The following is a 22,377-nucleotide window of genomic DNA, read 5'->3' on the forward strand; positions in this document are numbered from 1 at the left end:
TTACTATAAATCTGCACTTTTGTTTTATTTATTGAACTACCTCCTGTAATTTTCAACTGTTTCTCTGTAAACATGACAAAAAAATAAACAATTTAATTTATATTAGAATAAAACACAAAAGTCTGTAGACACCATGATTTAAGTAAAAACACAATACTGGAGAAACTCAAATTATATTAATCATTTTATTTTGTGCAGGATAAAATGCCATTTCTCATCATAAAAAATTTAAGCAATTACTAGTTTATGGTCAAGTGCCCCCTTATCTTTTTTTTAATGAAGAGTAAATTTTAAAATTCTTCTCTTGGCCACTGATTCTCAATGACCAGGAAATAATTAATCTGATAAATTATATTCTGATACAATATTTACTTGTCTGTGCTTGAACTGTTATTTCCATTGTTAAACCACTGCTCCAACTCTCAATAAGTGTATGCAGGATTTATCCAGGAAGTTAAAAAAAACAGCTAGATAAAGAGCAATCTTCAAATAGTTTCCCTCTTATGATTCCTTCAACCAACTGATGATTTATTCAGTTCTCTCAAGTTGATGAAAGAGAAACAGGTCAACACAGCTATAGCAATGCTGAATCCTCAAAGTGGTATCTTCCAGTGAGAATTTGTTGTTTCATATATGCATTAGGCCTGCATTTCATCCATTTACTAGGTGTACATTCAAGATGTGAAGGTTCGGATTTCAGAAAAATTGTCAATTATTAATTACAGTTACAGGTTGAGGCCTCCAGCAACAATTACTGATTTATTTTATTGCTTGCCTGGGCCACTGATCAAGACAATCCACATTTCAGTACACAATTCCATCCACATGGATGCTTTCTTCAGTTTATTGCTGATATGAATGTCTTTGAAATGGCTGTGAAGTTGCCTTTACTCTTTAGCTTGAGCAACTCTGATTTTATTGTCAAACTGAGGATTCTTCTCCCTGAACACTATGTAAGGATACAGATGAAGGTAAAGTTGAAGTAAATTTGATGAATGACTGCAATCCATTTTGTAGACCACACTTACTGAAACCACAGTGAATATAGAGGTCAGCAACATATGGCTACTTATAAAAATGATTCCACTGTGTATGTTTGAGCCCCTTGATGACATGAAAATTGGGTGTCCTGTCATGTTGACTGGCTTTCACCACAAGGTATTCTTTCTCTGCTCCATACTAGTAATCAAGGTTTTGCTGAGCTACTCATGGTCTGCATTTTCAAGCTGTAGGTTCTCAATAACTGCAACCCATAAATACAAAATAGTTTAAGTACAACCAAGCATTTCAAGCTACTTCAAAAGAGCAATTATCAAATAAATTGCAAACTGATAGAGGGTAGTGGTGTTTTTCTGAATGGAGGTCTGATACCAGTGGTCTTCCCCAAGGATAAGTGCTGGGATTTCTGTTGTTGGTAATGCATATAATTTTTTTTTCAAAAATGTAGTTGAGTTAATAAGTTTGCAGGTAATGAAAAAATAGCAGGGTTTTGAAATAACGAGAAATGTTATCAAAGGTTGTAGCAGGATAAAAATTAGTTGGAAATATGAGCATAGAAGTGGCAGGTGGAATTTAATACAACCAATTGTGAGATCTTTCACTTTGGCAGTCAAATGTAAGTAGTATATACTAGTTAGTGGTGGGGGGGGTGGGAGGTGGGTGAGGCCTGGGCTTGGTGTTCCACTCACCCAGGGAAAGTGCACACGTAATACATTGCCACATGGTCAGTGCAAATGGCCTCTCCGACATTACTGGGTCCATAGCAACACCTTCTCATTGGTGTCCCCTGTTTTCACTGAGTTTCCTACATCATGGCGCAACCGAGAGTCCGGCAGTATAATTGGATGGGCAGGCTGGCTCGTTAGCCTCAGTTGTCATCCAGCCTAAGAAAGTACAACTCTGATTTCAAACCTGGGCAGTTGGGGCTCATTAGCATCGTCAGGCCATCCATCTAGGAGAAGGACACTCTGATGTAACACCTATGACCCGGGGACCTGGCTGTCCCCATCCCAGCATGCTGGGCCATGGCAGATAAACCCAGGGTGTAAAGGGTGGGCCCAGTACTGCATATGCCGCACTCCACCTAAAAAATCCATTGTGCAGGCTCTTTCCTAAATCTTCATTCACAAAGCCAAGCCATGACAGTAAATGTAAAGACCATTGGGGGATATTGATGTACAGGGAGATCTGGAGGTGAAAGTCATAGTTCCCTGAAAGTAGCAACACAAGTAGATTGTGTGGTAACGAAGTGCTCTGCATACAAACCTTCTCTGGGGAACAAACAGCTTCCATTTTTAGATGTCAACAAGTTGATTTTGCCCAAAAGTCAGAAAAGCAGAAAAACATTAAATATGGTAATCATACCTCCAAAGTATAGCAATAAATGGCAGCAAAATACAAAAGATAGACAAGAAAAAAAACAATTACTAAACATGGAGAGAGAAGAGTTCTACCAATGAGAGGAGCATTGAACTTTGTTGAGAGGAGGTGTGTCCATGAGTCAGGTGTATATATTTGGTACTTGCCTTTATTGGTCAGGGTATATAAGTTGGCAAGTCAAATTACAGCAATATTAAACTGGTTCAGCCACATATGGAGTATGGTGTGAAGTTCCAGTCACCAAATGAAAGGATGTGGACACATTGGAGAGGGAACAAAAGAGGTTCACCAAGATGTTGCCTGGACATCTCTGGGTAACAAATGGGTTCTGTTTTTATAGACTCTATGTTGATTTTGTCCATGTCAGAAAATACACAAAATTCACTCAATTTGGTATTTATACTTTCAGAGAAGTGCAATGAATGGCATCAAAGGTTTATGAGAGAAAAATTACTAAAGACAGACATTTGAAGTTAACGTCATGGGAGCTTCCTCCAATAGAAAAGTGTTCACAAGTAGGGCTTTTATAACCTGGGAATGGTCTGAATTAGCTAGGAACTGTTAAACAACTTGGAGTGTTGGCAGCTGAGTAGTGACCTCTCCTATTGACCTAGGTGTCTAAAATTATGAGGCATAATTAGAAAATAATGCGACAATGTTTTTCCCAGGATTCAATTGTCAAGTACAAGAAGGCATGGATTTAAGGAGAGAGGGAATTTGCAAGGCATGTCAGGAGGAATGGCGGAAGCAAATATAATAGTAACATTAACAAAACATTAAGACAGACACTTGAACAGGCAGGAAATGGAATATGGACCTTGTGCAGGCAGATGGGATTAGTTTAAATTTGGTCAGCATAGACATTGTGGGTCATAGGGCCTGATCCTGTGCCATAATGTTCCATTTTCTCCATAACTAATTAAGATAATATGAGGAAAAATGGTTAAAGACTCAGTCGGAACAGCAGTCACCTCATTTCAATAAAGTGAAATGAAGGAACAGGGATGCTTTAGGAGAGAATTCCAGATCTCAGGACTTTGATTGCTGAAGGCACTGGTACCAATAGCAGGGCAATTAAATTTGCTTTATTCATGATACAAGAATTTGAGAAACATCAATATCTCAAGGAATTTTAAGGTGCAAAAAGATTATGAGGAGAGGAGCGATCATGGTGTGATTTGAAAACAGAAGGTGAACATTTTTAAATGGAAGCATGTATAAACAGTACTTAGTATAGGAGTTTAAATAGAGGGTTAATGCCAATAAAAGACAGGAAAAGGGGAAACAGAGATTCTGATGTCCTCAAGTTAGCAGAAAATAAAACAGAAGTTGCCATGTTATAGGGTGATGGAAGAGCTTAGAAATAACATAGGCAAGGGTGCAGATTTCAACAGGCAAAACTTTCAAATGTCAGTTGACATGATACAGGAGGAAGTCTTAGTGATCACATGAAGATAAAGTTCAAAATGTTACTTGATGTCACAAGAGCCACCCAATTTGCAAACTATTAATGTAATTTCATTTGCCAGGAAGGTTAACTGCAGATCAGAATTTTGAAGGGTCTTGCAGACCATGATTTTTGGATCTTCCAAAATTATTTATTAGTATTCAATGTTGTGGGAGATAGCAGAACAGTCAAGAAAAGTTGACCTTGAAATAAGTCTGGATTCATTATTGCACAACCTGTTTTTGATGGTGCTGTTTTTGATGTAGAACTAGGGTATAGGGTTAAAGTGAGGGTGCGCAATTGAAGAGAGACCTGAGGGACAACCTTTTCATTGAGAGAGTCACCTATGGCTGAAGGAGTTCCCAGAGAAAACTGTGGAAGTAGATAAAACTACAAAAAAAATTTGAACAAATATGTAGGTACAAAGGGATTAGAAGGCTATGGACCAAGTGCAGGCATATGGGGCTAGCTCAGAATGCAAACAGAGTTGGTATGAATGTTCTATGTGGATGGCCTGTTCTGGGCTGAAAATGTAAAATGGGATGAAGGTCAAAGATGGACCTTCAGGGTGCACCAAATTATTATGCTGCAGCATGAGAAGAGAACTGAGCTAACGATGAAGAGGTTTAGAACAATAGAATACTACAGCACGGAAAACAGGCCATTTGGCCCTTCTGGTCTGTGCTGAAACATCATTCCGCTAGTCTCATCAGGAAGCCACTGATACTTTAGCTTTAAATTTTAAACTTATTTAGCCCATTCTGTCAAAGTTGAGAGCATTTATTATCATGATTGATCCTGCCACATTGCAGTTTTCTATAAACTTTTTCTGTGGATCCAAAATGGCACCAGAGCATGGAAACATTTTGTGAGCTGCCAAAATGTCATGCAAAACTAAAGTTTTCACTGCACCTCGGTACGTATGGCAATAAACAATGTAATTAAATTAACTAACATGAGAAATGAATTTAGCCTATAGGAACATTGTGATGGATGAAAAGCCAAAGTAAATGTAGTTAAAATTTGGGAAGGTAAAATGTAAGTGAATTGAAGAAGAACTCTTCAGTTTGTGACAGGTTTCGCAGGAACACCAAGTCTTTCTGGATGCAATTAACAGCAGCATAAACTGCAAGATGCATCTGTTCATTCACTTATGAATTCGCTGGTGTTTTATCAGGGTGGAAGATTGAGAGAATCCTTTTCCACACACGGAGCAGGTGAATGGCTTCTCCCCGGTATGGACACGCTGGTGCTTCATCAGGGTGGATGACTGAGCAAACCCCTTTTCACAAACAGAGCATGTGAAAGGCTTCTCCCCAGTGTGAGTGCGCTGATGGATTCGTAGGTTGTTTTTGCTCTTAAATTTCTTCTCACAGTCAGAACACTTGAATGGTCTCTCTTCAGTATGAATACGATGGTGTGTCAGAAGGTTGGTTAGTTTCGCAAATCCTTTCCCACATTCAGTGCATGTGAAGGGTCTCTCTCCAGTGTGAATACGATGATGTGTCAAGAGATTGGATAATTGAGTGAATCCTTTCTCACATGCAATGCATGTGAATGGCCTCTCCCCAGTGTGAACACGTTGATGTCTCTGGAGCATACATAACTGAGTGAATCCCTTCCCACACACAGAGCAGATGAATGGTTTTTCCCCTGTGTGACTGCGTCGATGAGTTTCCAGCTGCGATGGATAATTGAAACCCTTCCCACAATCTCCACATTTCCACGGTTTCTCCGTGGTACGAGTGGCCTTGTGTCTCGCCAGGTTGGACCACGAGTTGAACCCTGACGCACAAAGAACACGTGCACAGTTTCACTTTGTCGTCAATGCGTGCTCTCAGTTTGTGTAACTGACCCCAGCTCCTCCTACAATCAGAACACTGGACACACTCACTCAGATGCATGTATCAGTGTTTTTCCAGTCACACATCATTTCAATTTTGTCCCCCACAGATAGGACACACAAGTAGTTCTCCTTTCATATTTAAAAGCTGATGAGGTTCAGGTGCTGATGAATCGGGATAGCTCTGGCAGATCTTGATATGATGTTTGACTTGAATTTCTTGTCTGTAAATTCTCCCTATAATGTCCTGTAAAAGGACACATTTCAATACTGTAAGTAGAGCATAGAAATTCACTGCAAACAATTCTAGTTTCCAAGGAAAATTCTTTCCTTTCTAGTTTCCCCAAATCTAAGATGAGTAACAGAATGAACAATGTACAAGAACACAAAAAAACAGGAGCAAGAATAGACCACCTTCTCAAGCCTGACCAACCATTCAATATGATCATTGCCAACTTCAACTCCTCTCTGGGTCAATTCACCATAACCTTCAACTCCTCAAACTTACAAATATTTATCCATCCCCACCTTGAATATATCCAAAGGTTTCTCCTACAATATCCACTGTGGCAGGGAATTTCAGAGATTCATGACAAAATTTCTCAGCAACTCAAGTTTTAAATGATCAGCCTCTTATTTTCTATCTATTTCCCTTGTTCATGAATCTCCCATGAGTGAAAACATCTCAACATCTCTCCTGTCAACACTCCTTTGGATCCAATACATTTGAATAAAATAATCCTTTTTTTTTAAATCCCAAGGAATACAGATCCCAACAGTTGGACAGGAAAGTCTGCAGATGCTGGGATTGTATGGAATATGCAAAAATTGCTGAAGAAACTCAGCAGGTCATGCAGCATCTTCAGGAAATAAAGGGTAACCAACATTTTGGGCCTGAGCCCTTTGGACAAAATGCGGGCAGACGCCTGAATAAAATGGTGGGGTAGGGAGGAGGGAAAGGAGGAAGGAGCAAGGAGAGGAGCACAAAGTACAAAATTAATATAGAGAGAAGGAGATAGGAAGCTGAGGGAAAGGAAATGGAGGGACAGGGAAACCAAGAGATTTGGGGGAGGAGGGGTTAAACAGAAACTGGAGAAGTATATGTTAATGCCGTCTGGTTGGAGAATGCCCAGACAGAATATTAGGTATTGTTCTTCCAATTTTCAGGCAGCCTCAGTTTGGCAATGGATGAACCATGGGTAAACATGTTGCTACGTGAATAGTATGTGGAATTAATATGGTTGGCCACTGTTATTTCAGTGGACAAAGTGAAGGTGCTCAATGAAATAGTCTCCCTGTTCCTCTGATTTAGAGAAGGCCACAATGGGAGCATCAGGGGTTGCCAAACCACAGCTCGAAAGCCACACGCAACTCTGACATATGTGTGGCTTGTGGAAATATGTTGAATGAGACAGGAATTGCAATTTTGGTAGGCATGGCTTGCAAGTTAACCCCCCTATTTTTGGCCCCGACACCTTGGCCACCTGCCCATCTGAGGATTGACACCCTTACTGCTGTCTCTTGCCTAGGCCCTGACCGCCCACCCTCTGAAGCTCCCTATGCCTTGACCACAGGCTGTCACCTACGCCTTGGCCACCTATCCATCTGAGCTCCCGGTGCTCCAGCCACCCACCCATCCGAGCTCACAAAACCCTGGCAACTCTCTGATCCAAGCTCCTGACGCCGTGACCGTGGACTCTTGCCTCGGCTCCTATGCTAATGCTCCTGCCTATGCTAATGCCACGAAAACAGACCTACCACCCGGTCCCAGCCCACAGTCCATCCAAGCTCCCAACAACCCAAACAATACAGGTACTTACTGCAGTCAAAAGTAGTATGCGTGTAATAGTTGATCCCCAAATTATGCCCAAAAAATTGCTCCACAAAACTTGACTAATTTTGATTATTGAAACTAATACAAACTAGCAGTTTAAAACTACATACATGAATAAATATTATTACCTACATAAATTTCTTAATATTTACATGAAATTTTTGTAACAAAATGTGCATGGAGTAAAAACATGCAAGTGATATTTTTCAGATCTTGCTGCTCTCAAACATCTGAAGTTTATCATATGCTCTAGTTTGGCCATCTCTGCAAGTAGATGATCCCTGCAGATTCACATGAAGAGTTCCTTCACTTTGAAGAACTGTTTGGGGCCCAAAATAGCGGTGAGGGAGGAGAAGTGGGAGCAAGTGAAGTATCTCCTGTGAACACAGGGTTAAGTACAGATGGGATGATTAGCGGGAAGGGGTGAGTAGATGACTGAGTAGAAGTCACCAGAGTGGGGAGGGAAAGATAGTGGAATCACTTTGTTGGGGCCTTAAATTGCTGAGGATAATGCATTGGATTTGGAGGTTGTGTGGGGTGGTAGGTAAGAACAAGGGGAATCCTGTCCTGGTTGTGTCTAGGGGAAGAGGGGACCAGGTAGGACGTGCAGAAATGGAGGTAAGGACTAAGTTGATGGTAGTAGAGGGTTATTGAAGAAGGAGAACATCTGAGATGTCCTAGAACAGAAGACCTTGTCCTGGGACCAGATAGAATGTAGAACAAAGAACATTACAGCACAGTACAGGTTCTTTGGCCCATAATATTGTGCCAACCTATAAAAAGCAATTCAACAAACTAAACCTTCATCCAAACCATAACCCTCTATGTATCCATATGCCTGTCTAAGTTTTTAAATGCCCCCATAGCACCAGCCACCCCCCTCCCCCATCATTGGCTTTGCATTCAAAGCACCCATTATTCTCTGTGTATATAAACAAAAAATTACCCTGATATTTCTCATTTTTTCCTCCCTTCAGCTTTTATAGATGTTTGCTACTCTCGCCCTGGGAACAGGGTATTGCTGTCCACCATATATATGCCTTCCATAATATTATCAATTATTAAGTCACATCTTATCCATCCTTGCTCCAAAGAGAAAAGCCCGAGCGTGTTAGCCTTGCCTCACAAGACACGTTCTCCAATCCAAGCATCATCCTCATAAATCTCCTCTGAATCTTCCCCATAACTTCCACATCTTTCCTGTAATGAGACGATCACAATTCAACACAGTATTCTAAGTGAGATTGAACCAGACTTTTGTTAAGCTGCAAAATTTCCCCATGAATCTTGAACTCAATCCCTAGACTAATGAAGGCCAGTATACCTTAAGCATCTTAATTACCCTATCAATCTGCATGGCAGCCTTTATGGATTTGCACCCCAAGGTCACTCTGTTCTACTACTGTTACGTATCCTGCCATTAAGCATGCTCTCTGTCTTCAAGTTTGATTTTCTAAAATCCATCATTTCGCAAATCTAGATGGAACTCCATCTGCCACTTTTCTCTCTAACTCTGCATCCTGTTGTAATCGACAATAACCTTCTACACTATCCACTACACCTCCAACCTTCATGTCATCTATAAACCTACTGACCCATCTCTCTACTACTCCATCCAAGTAATTTATAAATTCACAAAGATCAGGTGTCCCAGAACAGATCTCTGAGGAACTCCACTACCCACTGACCTTCAGGCAGAATACGCTGCACCTACACAACCTTCTGCTTTCCACAGTAAGCCAATTCTGAATCCACGCATGGATTGCATGCCTCATAACTTTCTGAATGAGTCTACCATGGGGTACCTTGTCAAATGCTTTACTAAAATCCATACACACCACATCTACTACCTTACCTTCAATTTCCTTTATTACATCCTCAAAAACTCAATTAGACTCATGAGGCATGACCTACCCCTCACAAAGTTGTCCTGACTATCCCTGGGAAGCCAATACTCCTCCAAATGCTCATAAATCCTGTCCCTAAGAATCCTCTCCAATAGTTTGCCAACTACTGACATATGATTCACTGGTCCATAATTTCCATGATTCTCCCTATTACAGTAAAACCCTCAGTAATTGGCATTGGTGGGGATTTGTAGATGCCAGATAGTGTATTTGCCGGTTGCTTGAGATTGTGTGTTGTGTGAACTAACCTCTAGGAGGGCACCAATATTAAACTATTTTTACCTATTTTACCTATTCCAGATAACAGGGGATTTTACTGTACCTTTTTTAAATAAGGGGACCATATTTACAATTCTGAAAACCTCTGATACCTCCCCAGTGACCATGTGATCATTGATCCTGTGGTCATTGGCAATGCCCCAGCAAATATCTTCCCTCGTTTCCTCTTGTAACCTGCAGTATACCTCATTCAGTCCTGGGAACCAATTATTCCAATTGTTTTCAAGAACATCCAGCATTTTTTCCATTATAACCTCAAATGCCTAACACATATGCCTGTTCACAAGATAAAGGTACAGAAGACCATTCAGCCCATTGAGTCTGCTCTGCAACTCCACCCTGAGCTAAACCATTCTCACATCTAGTTCCAACTTCTGGCCTCTTCCTCATATTCCTTGATACCTTGACTAATTAGATACCTATCAATTTCCCCCACCCACCCCCCCAATGGTCAAGCCTCCACAGATGTATGTGACAACGAATTCCACAAATCCACAACCCTCTGACTAAAGAAATTTCTCCTCATCTCTGTTTAAAATGGGTACCTTCTAGTTTTAAAACTGTGGCCTCTTGTCCTGGATTCACCCACCAAGAGAAACATCTTATTCACTCACCAAGGATCTGTCCAATCCTTTCAGCATTTAAAATATTTTGATGAGATCCCCTCTCATTCTTTTATATTCCAATGAATGCAGTCCAAGAGCTGCAAAGTGTTCTTCAAATGGTAGCCCTTGCATTCCTGGAATCATCCCGGTAAATCTTCTCTGTACTGCCTAATACATTATTACATCCTTTCTAAGACAAGTGGCCCAAAACTGCACATAGAATCTAAATGAGGTCTCAGCAGTGCCCCATTGAGCCTCATCAACACCTCTTTACTCATACATTATTTCTTTTAAAATTAATGCCAACATAGCATTCGCTTTCTTTACTGTTGATCAAACCTGATGGTTAACCTTCAGGTTGTACTGTACGAGGACCCCCAAGTCCCTTTGCATTTCCGAATTTTGAATTTTCTCCCCATCCAAATAATAATCTGCCTATTTATTTCTTCTTCCAAAATGTCCAACCGTACATTTCTCAACATTGGATCTTATCAGCCATTTCTTTCCCCACTCTCCTAAGCTGTCTGAGTCTCTCTGCAATCTTTCAGATTCTTCAACACTTCCTACTCCACCACCTATCTTGGTGTCATCTGAAAACTTCACCACAAAACCACTGAATCCATAATCTACATCATCAATGTACATTGTAAAAACAAGCAGCCCCAGCACCGACCCCTGCAGAACACCACTGGTAACCGGCAAACAACCAGAACAGGATCCCTTTATTTCCACCCTTGGCTTTCTGCCCATCAGCCAATTCTCCACCCAGTCTCTTTCCTGCAATTCCAGGAGCTCTCATCTTATTAAGCACCCTCTTATGTGGTAACTTGTTGAAGGCCTTTTTAAAATCCAAATATACAACATCCACAGCCTCTCCCTTGTCTGCCCTGCTTGAGATTTCCTCAAAAAATTCCAATAGGTTGGTCAGGCAGGATCTTCCCTTTGTGAACCCTTGGACCTATCATGTCATGCACCTCAAGGTATTTCATAACCTCGTCCTTGACGATCAACTCCAGTAACTTTCCAACAACTGATGTCAAGACAAATAGGTCTATAATTTTTTTTTCTGCCTCCCTCCTTTCTTAAACAGCAGAACTACATTTGTGACCTTGCAATCCTCCAGAACCATATCAGAGTCTATTGATTTCTGGAAAATCAATTCCAATGTCTCCACAATCTCCAAAGCCACCTCCTTCAGAACCCGTGGATGCATCTCATCCAGTCTGGGAGACTTATCTATCTTTAGTCCATTTAGCTTACTATTCCTGAGACCTCTGACTATCAGATATATTGCTATATTCCTCAGTGAAGACAGCCAATCCTGTCCAAGCTTTAGCCAAGTCTCTGTAAGGCCACAACATTGTAATTCCATGTTCATGATCTAAATTCATCTCCCTTATTCCTAATACAGCTAGCATTGAAATAAATACATTTCAAACTCTCCAACTGACTACATTTATGCTCTTTCCATGGCCTGTCCTTGCTCATAAGCACAATGTACATCAACCTTTCCACCATCTGCTCTATTCTCTGCTTTTTCCTTCTGATTCCCAGCTCCCTGCCAGACCAGTTTAACCCCCCCCCCCCACCCAGAACAGCACCAGAAACATTTCCACAAGGATGTTTGTACCTTCACAGTTCGTATGCAAACCATCCCATCAGTAGAAGTCCCACTTTCCTTGAAGAGAGCCTAATGGTCCAGAAATATCTGGTTCACTCTTCTGCACTATCTCTTTAGCCACGTGGTAAGCTGCATTATCCTCTTATTTATAACCTCATTAGCATGTGACACAGGTAGCAATCATAAGATCACATCCTTAGCAGTCTCGTCCATCAACTTAGCACCTAACCTTCTGAAGTCTCTTTGGTGGACCTCATCACCCTTCCTATCCATATTATTGGTGACATATGGAACACGATATCTGGCTGCTCACTCTACCTCTTGAGAATGCCATGAACCCAATCTGAGATATACTGGCACCTGGGAGGCAACATAGCATTTGGGATTCTCAACCTCTTCCACAAAACCTCTGCTTCTTTAACTATGGAATCACTCTTCTCCTCCCTTCCCATCTTAGCCACAAGGCCACATCTTATGCCAGAGACCTGATCACTATGGCTTGTCCCTGGTAGGTTGACCACCTCAAAACAATACAAAATGGTACTGTGCCAGAGGCAGAGGAATTGAGAAAAAGGAATAAAATCCTTACAGGGGACATGGTGTGAAGAGGTGCAGTTTTGGTAACTGTAGAGATTGGTTGATTTATAGAAAATATTTGTGGAGAGCTTGTCTCCTGTGTTGGAGAAAGAGAGATTGAAAAAGGCGAGGGAGTTGCAGGAGGTGGACCAAGTGGATTTGAGGTCAGGGTGGGTTGACAGCAAAGTGGATAAAGTTGACAAACTCATCATGGGTACACAAGGCAACACCAATATCATCAATGTAGCAGAAGAGTTGAGGAGCCTTGCCTGTGTTGGCTTGCAGTGTGAATTGATGCATAAAGCCAACAAAAAGGCAGGCATAGTTAGGACCCATGCAGGTATCCATGGCAACCCCTTTGACCTGGAGAAAGTAGGATAAGCCGGCAAGTGAGCATCAGAAATTGAGCATGGAAAAAAGTTCCGCCAGAGTAGGGTGGTGGTTGTGGAAGGTGACTGGTTGGGTCTGTTATTAAGAAAGAAACGAAAAGCTTTGAGACCTTCATAATGGAGGATGGGAGGTCCAGACAGATTAGGCATCCATGGTGAAAATGATATGGTCAAGTCCAAGGGAATTTGGAAGTTGTTGAAGTGATGGAAGACCTGTGAGATATTGCGAATGTAGGTAGAAAGTGACTGAACCGAGGAAGACAAAATGGACTCGAGAAAAGATATCTCCAGTTTGGTGGGGCAGGAGTAGCAGAATCAATGAGTCTACTGGGACAATTCGATTTGTGGATACAAGGTCGGTGATAGAATTGGGCAGTGAAGGCTTGGAAAACAATGAGGTTGGAGGCTCACAGTGGGAGGGAGATGACTGGAAGTGATGAAGTCAGTGATGGAGTGTGATAATGAAGACTTGATGTTTCTTAGTGGGGTCCTTTTCAATCAGTAAATACAAGGCAGTGTCTGAGAGCTGTCGTCTGAACTCAGCAAGGAAAAGGCCACTGAGCCAGACCACAACTCCTCCACCACTCTATCCTTTTCCATAGCTATGCTGAAGATCAGGTAGTTGTGGTTACTGTCTCCAAAATACTCCTGGTTTGATAGCGAGGTTGGGATTAGGGTGGAAGGAAGTGCTTTCTGAGGGGGTGAGATTAAAATAACTGAAGGGAGTGGTGAAGTCAAATGATTGATATCTTGGTGACAGTGGAAATAAAAAGATCAAGAGCAGGCAAAAGGCCAGAACGGGGTTTCCAAAAGGAGGGAGAAGGATCTTCAGTGGAGAGTGAAGAATCCTGATTGAAGAAGTAGGCACAGAGACAACAGACAGAGTTTGGCATCATTGAAGTTTGGGTGTAAATTGGGTGGCACAGACCCATGGGCCAAAATGGCCTGTTACAATGCTATAGGTCTAATTTTTTTTTTTTAATGTGCAAAACCTTCTCATTTTTAAACTCCAAACACTTTGCAATAAAGGCCAATATGTCATTTGTCTTCTGAAGTACTTGTTGGTCTTGTTTGCCAACTTTTTAGGATTCATGTACTCAAACTCCCTGAACTACACTCATTGCAATCTCTCTCCATTTAGATAATAAGCTATCTTTTGATTCTTCTTACTGAAGTGCATGGCTCCACTTTCCAGTCTATTAACCAGGTTTTCACCCAATCTATATGCATCCCAATGCCCTTAACTGAACATTCTGTTTCATCTAATGTCTGTATCCTTGGCAAACATAAAAATCTTACCTCTTGAACACTCTTGGAATCTCTTTGAACACTCTGAAACTCTCCTCCAGGTCATTAATGCAAAGTGAGATCCAAAAAATTATTCCAGAGGTAAACTATACAGCCTCAAAAGGACCTACTTTTTCCACCTCTTTGCAAACAGCCAGTTTTCAATCCATACTAAAACATTTCCTCCATTAACTTAAGCACTTGACAACAGACTTGTCGACATAAATTTTGAAAACATAAAGACACGACATCCAGCAGTTTTCTTCCGTGAACTTCTCCTATCACTTCCTCAAAAGACTTCCAGCAAACCCGTCAAACGTTATTTATCTTTCAAAATACCATGCTGACCAGGAATGATTATTTATTACATTCACATTTCCTAAATGATCACTGACAGGGCGAATAAAAGCCCAAGAAGTAACTCAGCATACCCCATCCTTGAAATTATCTGTGCAGCCAAGAAGGGAATCGATTTGGTTGAAGCCCTGTTGTCCATGAGGTTCGTGTCTTGAGCACTTGGACCCAGTGAAAACCAACCCCGAAGCCTCGCCCACTCCAGAGACCAGGTCATGGTGATGACGCATGCGCCGTGATCTCGCCCTGTCCAACATGGCGCGCCGCCATCCCAGTTGACCTATGACTGTCGTCCAAATTCAGGGAACGACGGAACGCAGGGGCCGTTCATTCAATTCTAGGACCTACACCAGGTATTCATGGAGCTTTCCCACCCACCGATCAATCAAATTCCAGACTGGCGCTCAGAAATTCCTACCGTTTTCCGAACCGCCCGCTCCACCTTTGTCCTCCGCGACCGAGTGTACTACGCATGCTCAGAACAGGCCCCGTTTGTGCGCGGGCGCATTCGAAGCCGACTGTCACTGATGGGGCTTGTTCCCGAGCGCAGGGCTTCTGGGAGAAAGGGTGGCCATTCCTACTGCATTGTTGATTTGTTTTCCTCATTTGAATCCGAAGAAGGACTATATACCTGTGTTGACAAAGGAATAGAGCGTTTGAGCGATCAATTGAGAAGGCATGTGTCAAAGGGGATTAATCCATGGAAGTAAACACAAAGCTGGAGGAACTCAGCACGGTCCTTTATGTGGCAAAGATAAAGATACATAACCGACGTTTCGGGCTTGAGCCCTTCATCAAGGTATGGAAAATGTCGGCAGGCGCATGAACCAAGAGATGGGGTGCGGGGTCGGGGCAGAGGGAGGACGGACCCAAAGGCAGGAGGTATTAAGTGGAAAGGGGAGGAAGGGCATGTGAATGCCATCTGGCTGGAAAGTGCCCAGACGGAAAATCAGGTCTTGTTCTTCCAGTTTACTAGTGGTCTTGCTGGGAAAGCACATGAGGCTATGGACAGACATGTGAGTATCGGAGTGGGACAGAATTGAAATGGTTGGCCACTGGATCCCTGTCACTGGTGCGAATGGAGCAGGTTCAGCAAAGTAATTTACAGTGTGTCGCCAGTCTCTCTGATGTAGAGAAGGCCACAAAGCGAGAACCAGATGTAGTAGATCATTCCTGCGGATACACAAGTGACATGTTGCTTCACTTGAAAGGCTTTTTAGGGCCCTGAATTGTGACGGAGGAGGTGTGGGTGTGTGCGTGGCACTTCCTGCGGCATCAGGAGAAGGACTCAGGGTTGGGAGGGGGGCAATTGGTGAGGAGGGATGAGTGAACAAGAGAGTCATGGAGGGAGTGGTCCCCATGGAAGGCAGAGAGGGGAGCAGAGGGAAAGATGTAATTGATAGTGCAATCATGTATTAGGTGCTGGAAATTCTGGAGGATAATGTGTTGGATGCAGAGGCTGTTGGGGTGGTAGGTAAGGACAAAGGGAATGCTGTGTTTATTGTGTCTGGGGGCAGGGGGGGCCAGGGCAGATGAGCAAGAAATGAAGGTAATGTGGGTGAGGATTGGATTGATAGGGGAAGCCACATCTGTGGAAGAAGGCAGACATTTCAGATGTTTAGACTGGAAGACCTCATCTAAGAAACAGATGCAATGAAGACAGAGAAATTGCGAAAAGGGAATAGAATCTTTGCAGGGGACTGGGCATGAGAAAGTGCAGTTGTGGGAGTTAGTGGTTTTGTAAAATATGTCCTTGGAAAGCTTGTCTCCTTCTGTTAAGTATACTATGATGTAATCTGCAAATAGACTGATTTTATATTCCTTCTCTTTTATTTTTATCCCTTTTATTTTATTTTCTGTTCTTATCAGTTCTGCCAATAGTTCTATTGCTAAAGTGAACAATAAGGGAGATAGTGGACATCCCTGCCTAGTTGACCTACTTAATAATTTAAATTGGTTTGATACATATCCATTTACTGTCACCTTTGCCAATGATCCCTTATATAATGCTTTAATCCAATTAATATATTTTTCTGGTAGGTTGAACCTCTGTAATACTTTGAATAAATAATTCCATTCTACCCTGTCAAAGGCTTTTTCTGCGTCTAAAGCAACAGCCACTGTTGGTATCTTATTTCCTTGGATTAAGTTAATGAACTTAGAGACATTGTCCGTTATTTGTTTTTTTTAAATAAATCCAGTTTGATACTATTTTACTATTTTTGGTACACAGTCGGCCAATCTGTTTGCTAATAGTTTTGCTATTATCTTAAAATCTGAATTAAGTAGAGATATTGGTCTATACGATGGTGGTGTTAGTGGATCTTTCCCTGTCTTTGGTATTACTGTAATTATTGCTGTTTTACATGAATCTGGCATCACGAAGGTCCTAAGGCAGTTTTCCTTGGTCCCAACAAAGCTTGAAAAACTCATGCAGTTTGACATGCAGAGTTTTGCCGCCAGCCTTCCAGAGCTCTGGGGGGATTCCATCCATACCTGCTGCTTTGCCACTTTTCAGTTGTTCGATTGCCTTATATGTCTCATCCTGGGTGAGGACCTCATCCAGCTCGAGCCTTAGGGGCTGTTGAGGGAGCTGGAGCAGGGCAGAATCTTGGACTGAGCGGTTGGCACTGAAAAGAGATTGGAAGTGTTCTGACCATCGGTTGAGGATGGAGATCTTGTCGCTGAGGAGGTCTTTGCCGTCTGAGCTGCGCAGCGGGCTTTGGACTTGGGGTGAGGGGCCGTACACAGCCTTTAGAGCCTCGTAGAAACCCCTGAAGTCGCCAATGTCCGCGCTGAGCTGGGTTCGCTTGGCGAGGCTAGTCCACCACTCATTTTGGATCTCCTGGAGTTTGCGCTGAAGATGGCTGCATGCGCGACGGAAGGCTTGTTTCTTCTCTGGACAGGACAGCTTTGTAAGGTGAGCCTGGTGGGCAGCTCGCTTCTTTGCCAGCAGCTCCTGGATTTCCTGGCTGTTTTCGTCGAACCAGTCCTTGTTTTTCCTGGAGGAGAAGCCCAGTACCTCTTCAGTGGATTGCAGTATGGTAGTCTTCAACTGATCCCAGAGGGTTTCAGGGGATGGGTCCGTGAGGCGGATTGCATCGTCGAGCTTTGCTTTGAGGTTTGCCTGGAAGTTTCCTCTCGCTTCGCCTGACTGCAGGTTTCCAACATTGAACTTCTTTCTGGGGGCTTTACTGTTCCTGGGCTTTGGCTTGAAGTGAAGGTTGAGCTTGCAGCGAACCAGCCGGTGGTCAGTGTGGCATTCCGCGCTGGGCATGACCCTGGTGTGGAGCACATCTCGTTTGTCACTTTCTCGCACCAGGATGTAGTCCAGGAGGTGCCAGTGTTTGGATCGGGGATGCATCCAGGTAGTCTTAAGGCTGTCCCTCTGCTGAAAAAGGGTGTTTGTAATGACAAGCCGCTGTTCTGCGCAGAGCTCCAACAGGAGGCGCCCATTGTCGTTGCACTTGCCGACGCCATGCTTGCCCAGGATTCCTGGCCAGGTTTCTGAGTATTTGCCGACGCGAGCGTTGAAGTCGCCAAGGATGACAACCTTGTCGGCTGTAGGGGTGCGTTGGATGAGGTTGCGCAGGTCAGTGTAGAACTTGTCCTTTTCTGCTGGTTCCGCCTGGAGGGTTGGAGCATAGACACTGATGAGGGTGATGCATGGACATGATTCGGTCCGAGTGGCCTGCCGGGAGGTTTTCGAGTTTGGAGGCAATGGAGTTCTTGACCATGAACCCTACACCAGATAGGCGTTGTTCATCTGAACGCTTGCCAGACCAGTAGAGTGTTTTGCCCGCGCCGCGTTCTTGGAGGCTGCCTACATCTGCCAGGCGGACTTCACTGAGAGCGGCTATGTCGATGTCAAGTCTGAGGAGTTCATGTGCAATGAGGGCAGACCGACGTTCAGGTCGGTGGCTGTCAGCCTCGTCTAGCATGGTTCTGATGTTCCAGCATGCTAGCTTGAGTTTGTGAGCATCTTTTGAGGGGGAGGACGTGGACGAAAACCAACAAGGTCGGGTCAGATACAACAATGAGCTCTCTGAACCCTTCTCCATTAACAATGGCGTGAAGCAAGGCTGTGTTCTCGCACCAACCCTCTTTCAATCTTCTTCAGCATGATGCTGAACCAAGCCATGAAAGACCTCAACAATGAAGACGCTGTTTACATTCGGTACCGCACGGATGGTAGTCTCTTCAATCTGAGGCGCCTGCAAGCTCTCACCAAGACACAAGAGAAACTTGTCCGTGAACTACTCTTTGCAGACGATGCCGCTTTAGTTGCCCATTCAGAGCCAGCTCTTCAGCGCTTGACGTCCTGTTTTGCGGAAACTGCCAAAATGTTTGGCCTGGAAGTCAGCCTGAAGAAAACTGAGGTCCTCCATCAGCCAGCTCCCCACCATGACTACCAGCCCCCCCACATCTCCATCGGGCACACAAAACTCAAAACGGTCAACCAGTTTACCTATCTCGGCTGCACCATTTCATCAGATGCAAGGATCGACAACGAGATAGACAACAGACTCGCCAAGGCAAATAGCACCTTTGGAAGACTACACAAAAGAGTCTGGAAAAACAACCAACTGAAAAACCTCACAAAGATAAGCGTATACAGAGCCGTTGTCATACCCACACTCCTGTTTGGCTCCGAATCATGGGTCCTCTACTGGCATCACCTACGGCTCCTAGAACGCTTCCACCAGCGTTGCCTCCGCTCCATCCTCAACATTAATTGGAGCGCTTTCATCCCTAACGTCGAAGTATTCGAGATGGCAGAGGTCGACAGCATCGAGTCCACGCTGCTGATGATCCAGCTGCGTTGGGTGGGTCACGTCTCCAGAATGGAGGACCATCGCCTTCCCAAGATCGTGTTATATGGCAAGCTCTCCACTGGCCACCGTGACAGAGGTGCACCAAAGAAAAGGTACAAGGACTGACTAAAGAAATCTCTTGGTGCTTGCCACATTGACCACTGCCAGTGGGCTGATATCACCTCAAACCGTGCATCTTGGCGCCTCACAGTTTGGCGGGCAGCAACCTCCTTTGAAGAAGACCGCAGAGCCCACCTCACTGACAAAAGGCAAAGGAGGAAAAACCCAACACCCAACCCCAACCAACCAATTTTCCCCTGCAACCGCTGCAACCGTGTCTGCCTGTCCCGCATCGGACTTGTCAGCCACCAACGAGCCTGCAGCTGACGTGTACATTTTACCCGTTGAGGACGTGGAGGGGGAGGACCTGGAGGGGGACCCTATACAAAAACAAAGGCGAGAAATCAGACTGCTCAAACTACAGGGGAATCACGCTGCTCTCCATTGCAGGCAAAATCTTCGCTAGGATTCTCCTAAATAGAATAATATCTAGTGTCGCCGAGAATATTCTCCCAGAATCACAGTGCGGCTTTCGTGCAAAAAGAGGAACTACTGACATGGTCTTTGCCCTCAGACAGCTCCAAGAAAAGTGCAAAGAACAAAACAAAGGACTCTACATCACCTTTGTTGACATCACAAAAGCCTTTGACACCGTGAGCAGGAAAGGGCTTTGGCAAATACTAGAGCGCATCGGATGCCCCCCAAAGTTCCTCAACATGATTATCCAACTGCACGAAAACCAACAAGGTCGGGTCAGATACAGCAATGAGCTCTCTGAACCCTTCTCCATTAACAATGGCGTGAAGCAAGGCTGTGTTCTCGCACCAACCCTCTTTTCAACCTTCTTCAGAATGATGCTGAACCAAGCCATGAAAGACCTCAACAATGAAGACACTGTTTACATCCGGTACCGCAGGGATGGCCGTCTCTTCAATCTGAGGCACCTGCAAGCTCACACCAAGACACAAGAGAAACTTGTCCGTGAACTACTCTTTGCAGACGATGCCGCTTTAGTTGCCCATTCAGACCCAGCTCTTCAGCGCTTGACGTCCTGTTTTGCGGAAACTGCCAAAATGTTTGGCCTGGAAGTCAGCCTGAAGAAAACTGAGGTCCTCCATCAGCCAGCTCCCCACCATGACTACCAGCCCCCCCATATCTCCATCGGGCACACAAAACTCAAAATGGTCAACCAGTTTACCTATCTCGGCTGCACCATTTCATCAGATGCAAGGATCGACAACGAGATAGACAACAGACTCGCCAAGGCAAATAGCACCTTTGGAAGACTACACAAAAGAGTCTGGAAAAACAACCAACTGAAAAACCTCACAAAGATAAGCGTATACAGAGCCGTTGTCATACCCACACTCCTGTTTGGCTCCGAATCATGGGTCCTCTACTGGCATCACCTACGGCTCCTAGAACGCTTCCACCAGCGTTGTCTCCGCTCCATCCTCAACATTCATTGGAGCGCTTTCATCCCTAACATCGAAGTACTCGAGATGGCAGAGGTCGACAGCATCGAGTCCACGCTGCTGAAGATCCAGCTGTGCTGGGTGGGTCACGTCTCCAAAATGGAGGACCATCGCCTTCACAAGATCGTGTTATATGGCGAGCTCTCCACTGGCCACCGTGACAGAGGTGCACCAAAGAAAAGGTACAAGGACTGCCTAAAGAAATCTCTTGGTGCCTGCCACATTGACCACCGCCAGTGGGCTGATATCGCCTCAAACCGTGCATCTTGGCGCCTCACAGTTTGGCGGGCAGCAACCTCCTTTGAAGAAGACCGCAGAGCCCACCTCACTGACAAAAGGCAAAGGAGGAAAAACCCAACACCCAACCCCAACCAACCAATTTTCCCCTGCAACCGTGTCTGCCTGTCCCGCATCGGACTTGTCAGCCACCAACGAGCCTGCAGCTGACGTGGACATTTACCCCCTCCGTAAATCTTCGTCCGCGAAGCCAAACCAAAGAAAAAGAAAAAAACATGAATCTGGCAAGTTTTGTGTTTCTTCTATCTGGTTCATTACTTGCAGGAGAGGAGGAATTAGTAACTCTTTAAATGTTTTGTAGAATTCTATTGGGAGTCCGTCCTCCCCAGGCGTTTTATTGTTCGGTAGCTTTTTAAATATATCTTGTATTTCCTCTTTTCCAAATAGTTTTATCAATTTGATTTGCTCCTCTTGCAATTTTAGTTATTCAATTTTAGGTAGAAACTCATCTATTTTTTCTTTTTTCCATTCATTCTCATTTCGGTATAATTGCTCGTAGAATTCCTTAAAGTTTTCATTGATCTCTGTTGGGTTATATGTAATTTGTTTGTCCTTTTCCCTTAATGCCAATACCGTTCTTTTAGCTTGTTCTGTTTTCAGCTGACAAGCTAGTATTTTGTGCATTTTTTTGTCCTAGCTCATAATACTTCTGCTTTATTTTCATTATGTTCTTCACCACCATATTTGTATTTTATTTTTTTGTCCGCCAATTCTCTTCTTTTTGTTGTATATTCCCACGTTGCTAGTTCTTTATCTGTACTATTTTCCTTTCCAGCTGTTCTATTTCCCATTTGTAGTCCTTTTTCATCTTAGTTACATAACTTATTATCTGCCCTCTGATGAAGACTTTCATTGCATCCCATAATATAAATGTGTCTTTCACTGATTCTGTATTTATTTCAAAGTACATTTTAATTTGGCACTCAATAAATTCTCTAAAATCCAGTCTTTTAAGTAGCATGGAGTTTAATCTCCACCTATATGTTCTTGGTGGGATGTCCTCCAGTTCTATTGCTAATAACAGGGGTGAGTGATCAGATAACAATCTAGCTTTATATTCCATTTTCCGAACTCTGCCTTGGATATGGGCTGACAACAGGAACAGGTCAATCCTTGAGTATGTTTTATGTTTACTCGAATAATATGAGTATTCCTTCTCCTTTCGGTGTTGTCTCCTCCATATATCCAAAAGTTGTATTTCCTGCATTGA

General features: G+C 43.5%; 1 protein-coding gene and 1 long non-coding RNA gene across 2 annotated transcripts in view; both read right to left on the reverse strand.

Moving 5' to 3' along the window:
* Positions 1-14,994, reverse strand: part of LOC138744564 (uncharacterized) — a 37,240-nt gene extending 22,246 nt beyond the window's left edge. Inside the window, exon 1 of the long non-coding RNA XR_011345626.1 lies at positions 14,940-14,994. This is a non-coding gene — a long non-coding RNA (uncharacterized lncRNA). The remainder of the gene's footprint in view (positions 1-14,939) is intronic.
* On the reverse strand, positions 198-5,624 carry LOC138744561 (zinc finger protein 239-like; the record flags this gene model as incomplete). Its single annotated transcript, XM_069900926.1, has 1 exon — positions 198-5,624. A coding segment is annotated over one exon (651 nt), but the record flags the coding sequence as incomplete, so codon positions are not given.
* Positions 14,995-22,377: the final 7,383 nt, after the last annotated feature.

The sequence above is a fragment of the Narcine bancroftii genome, chromosome 10 (assembly GCF_036971445.1).
Source record: "Narcine bancroftii isolate sNarBan1 chromosome 10, sNarBan1.hap1, whole genome shotgun sequence".
In the NCBI taxonomy this organism is placed as follows: Eukaryota; Metazoa; Chordata; class Chondrichthyes; order Torpediniformes; family Narcinidae; genus Narcine; species Narcine bancroftii.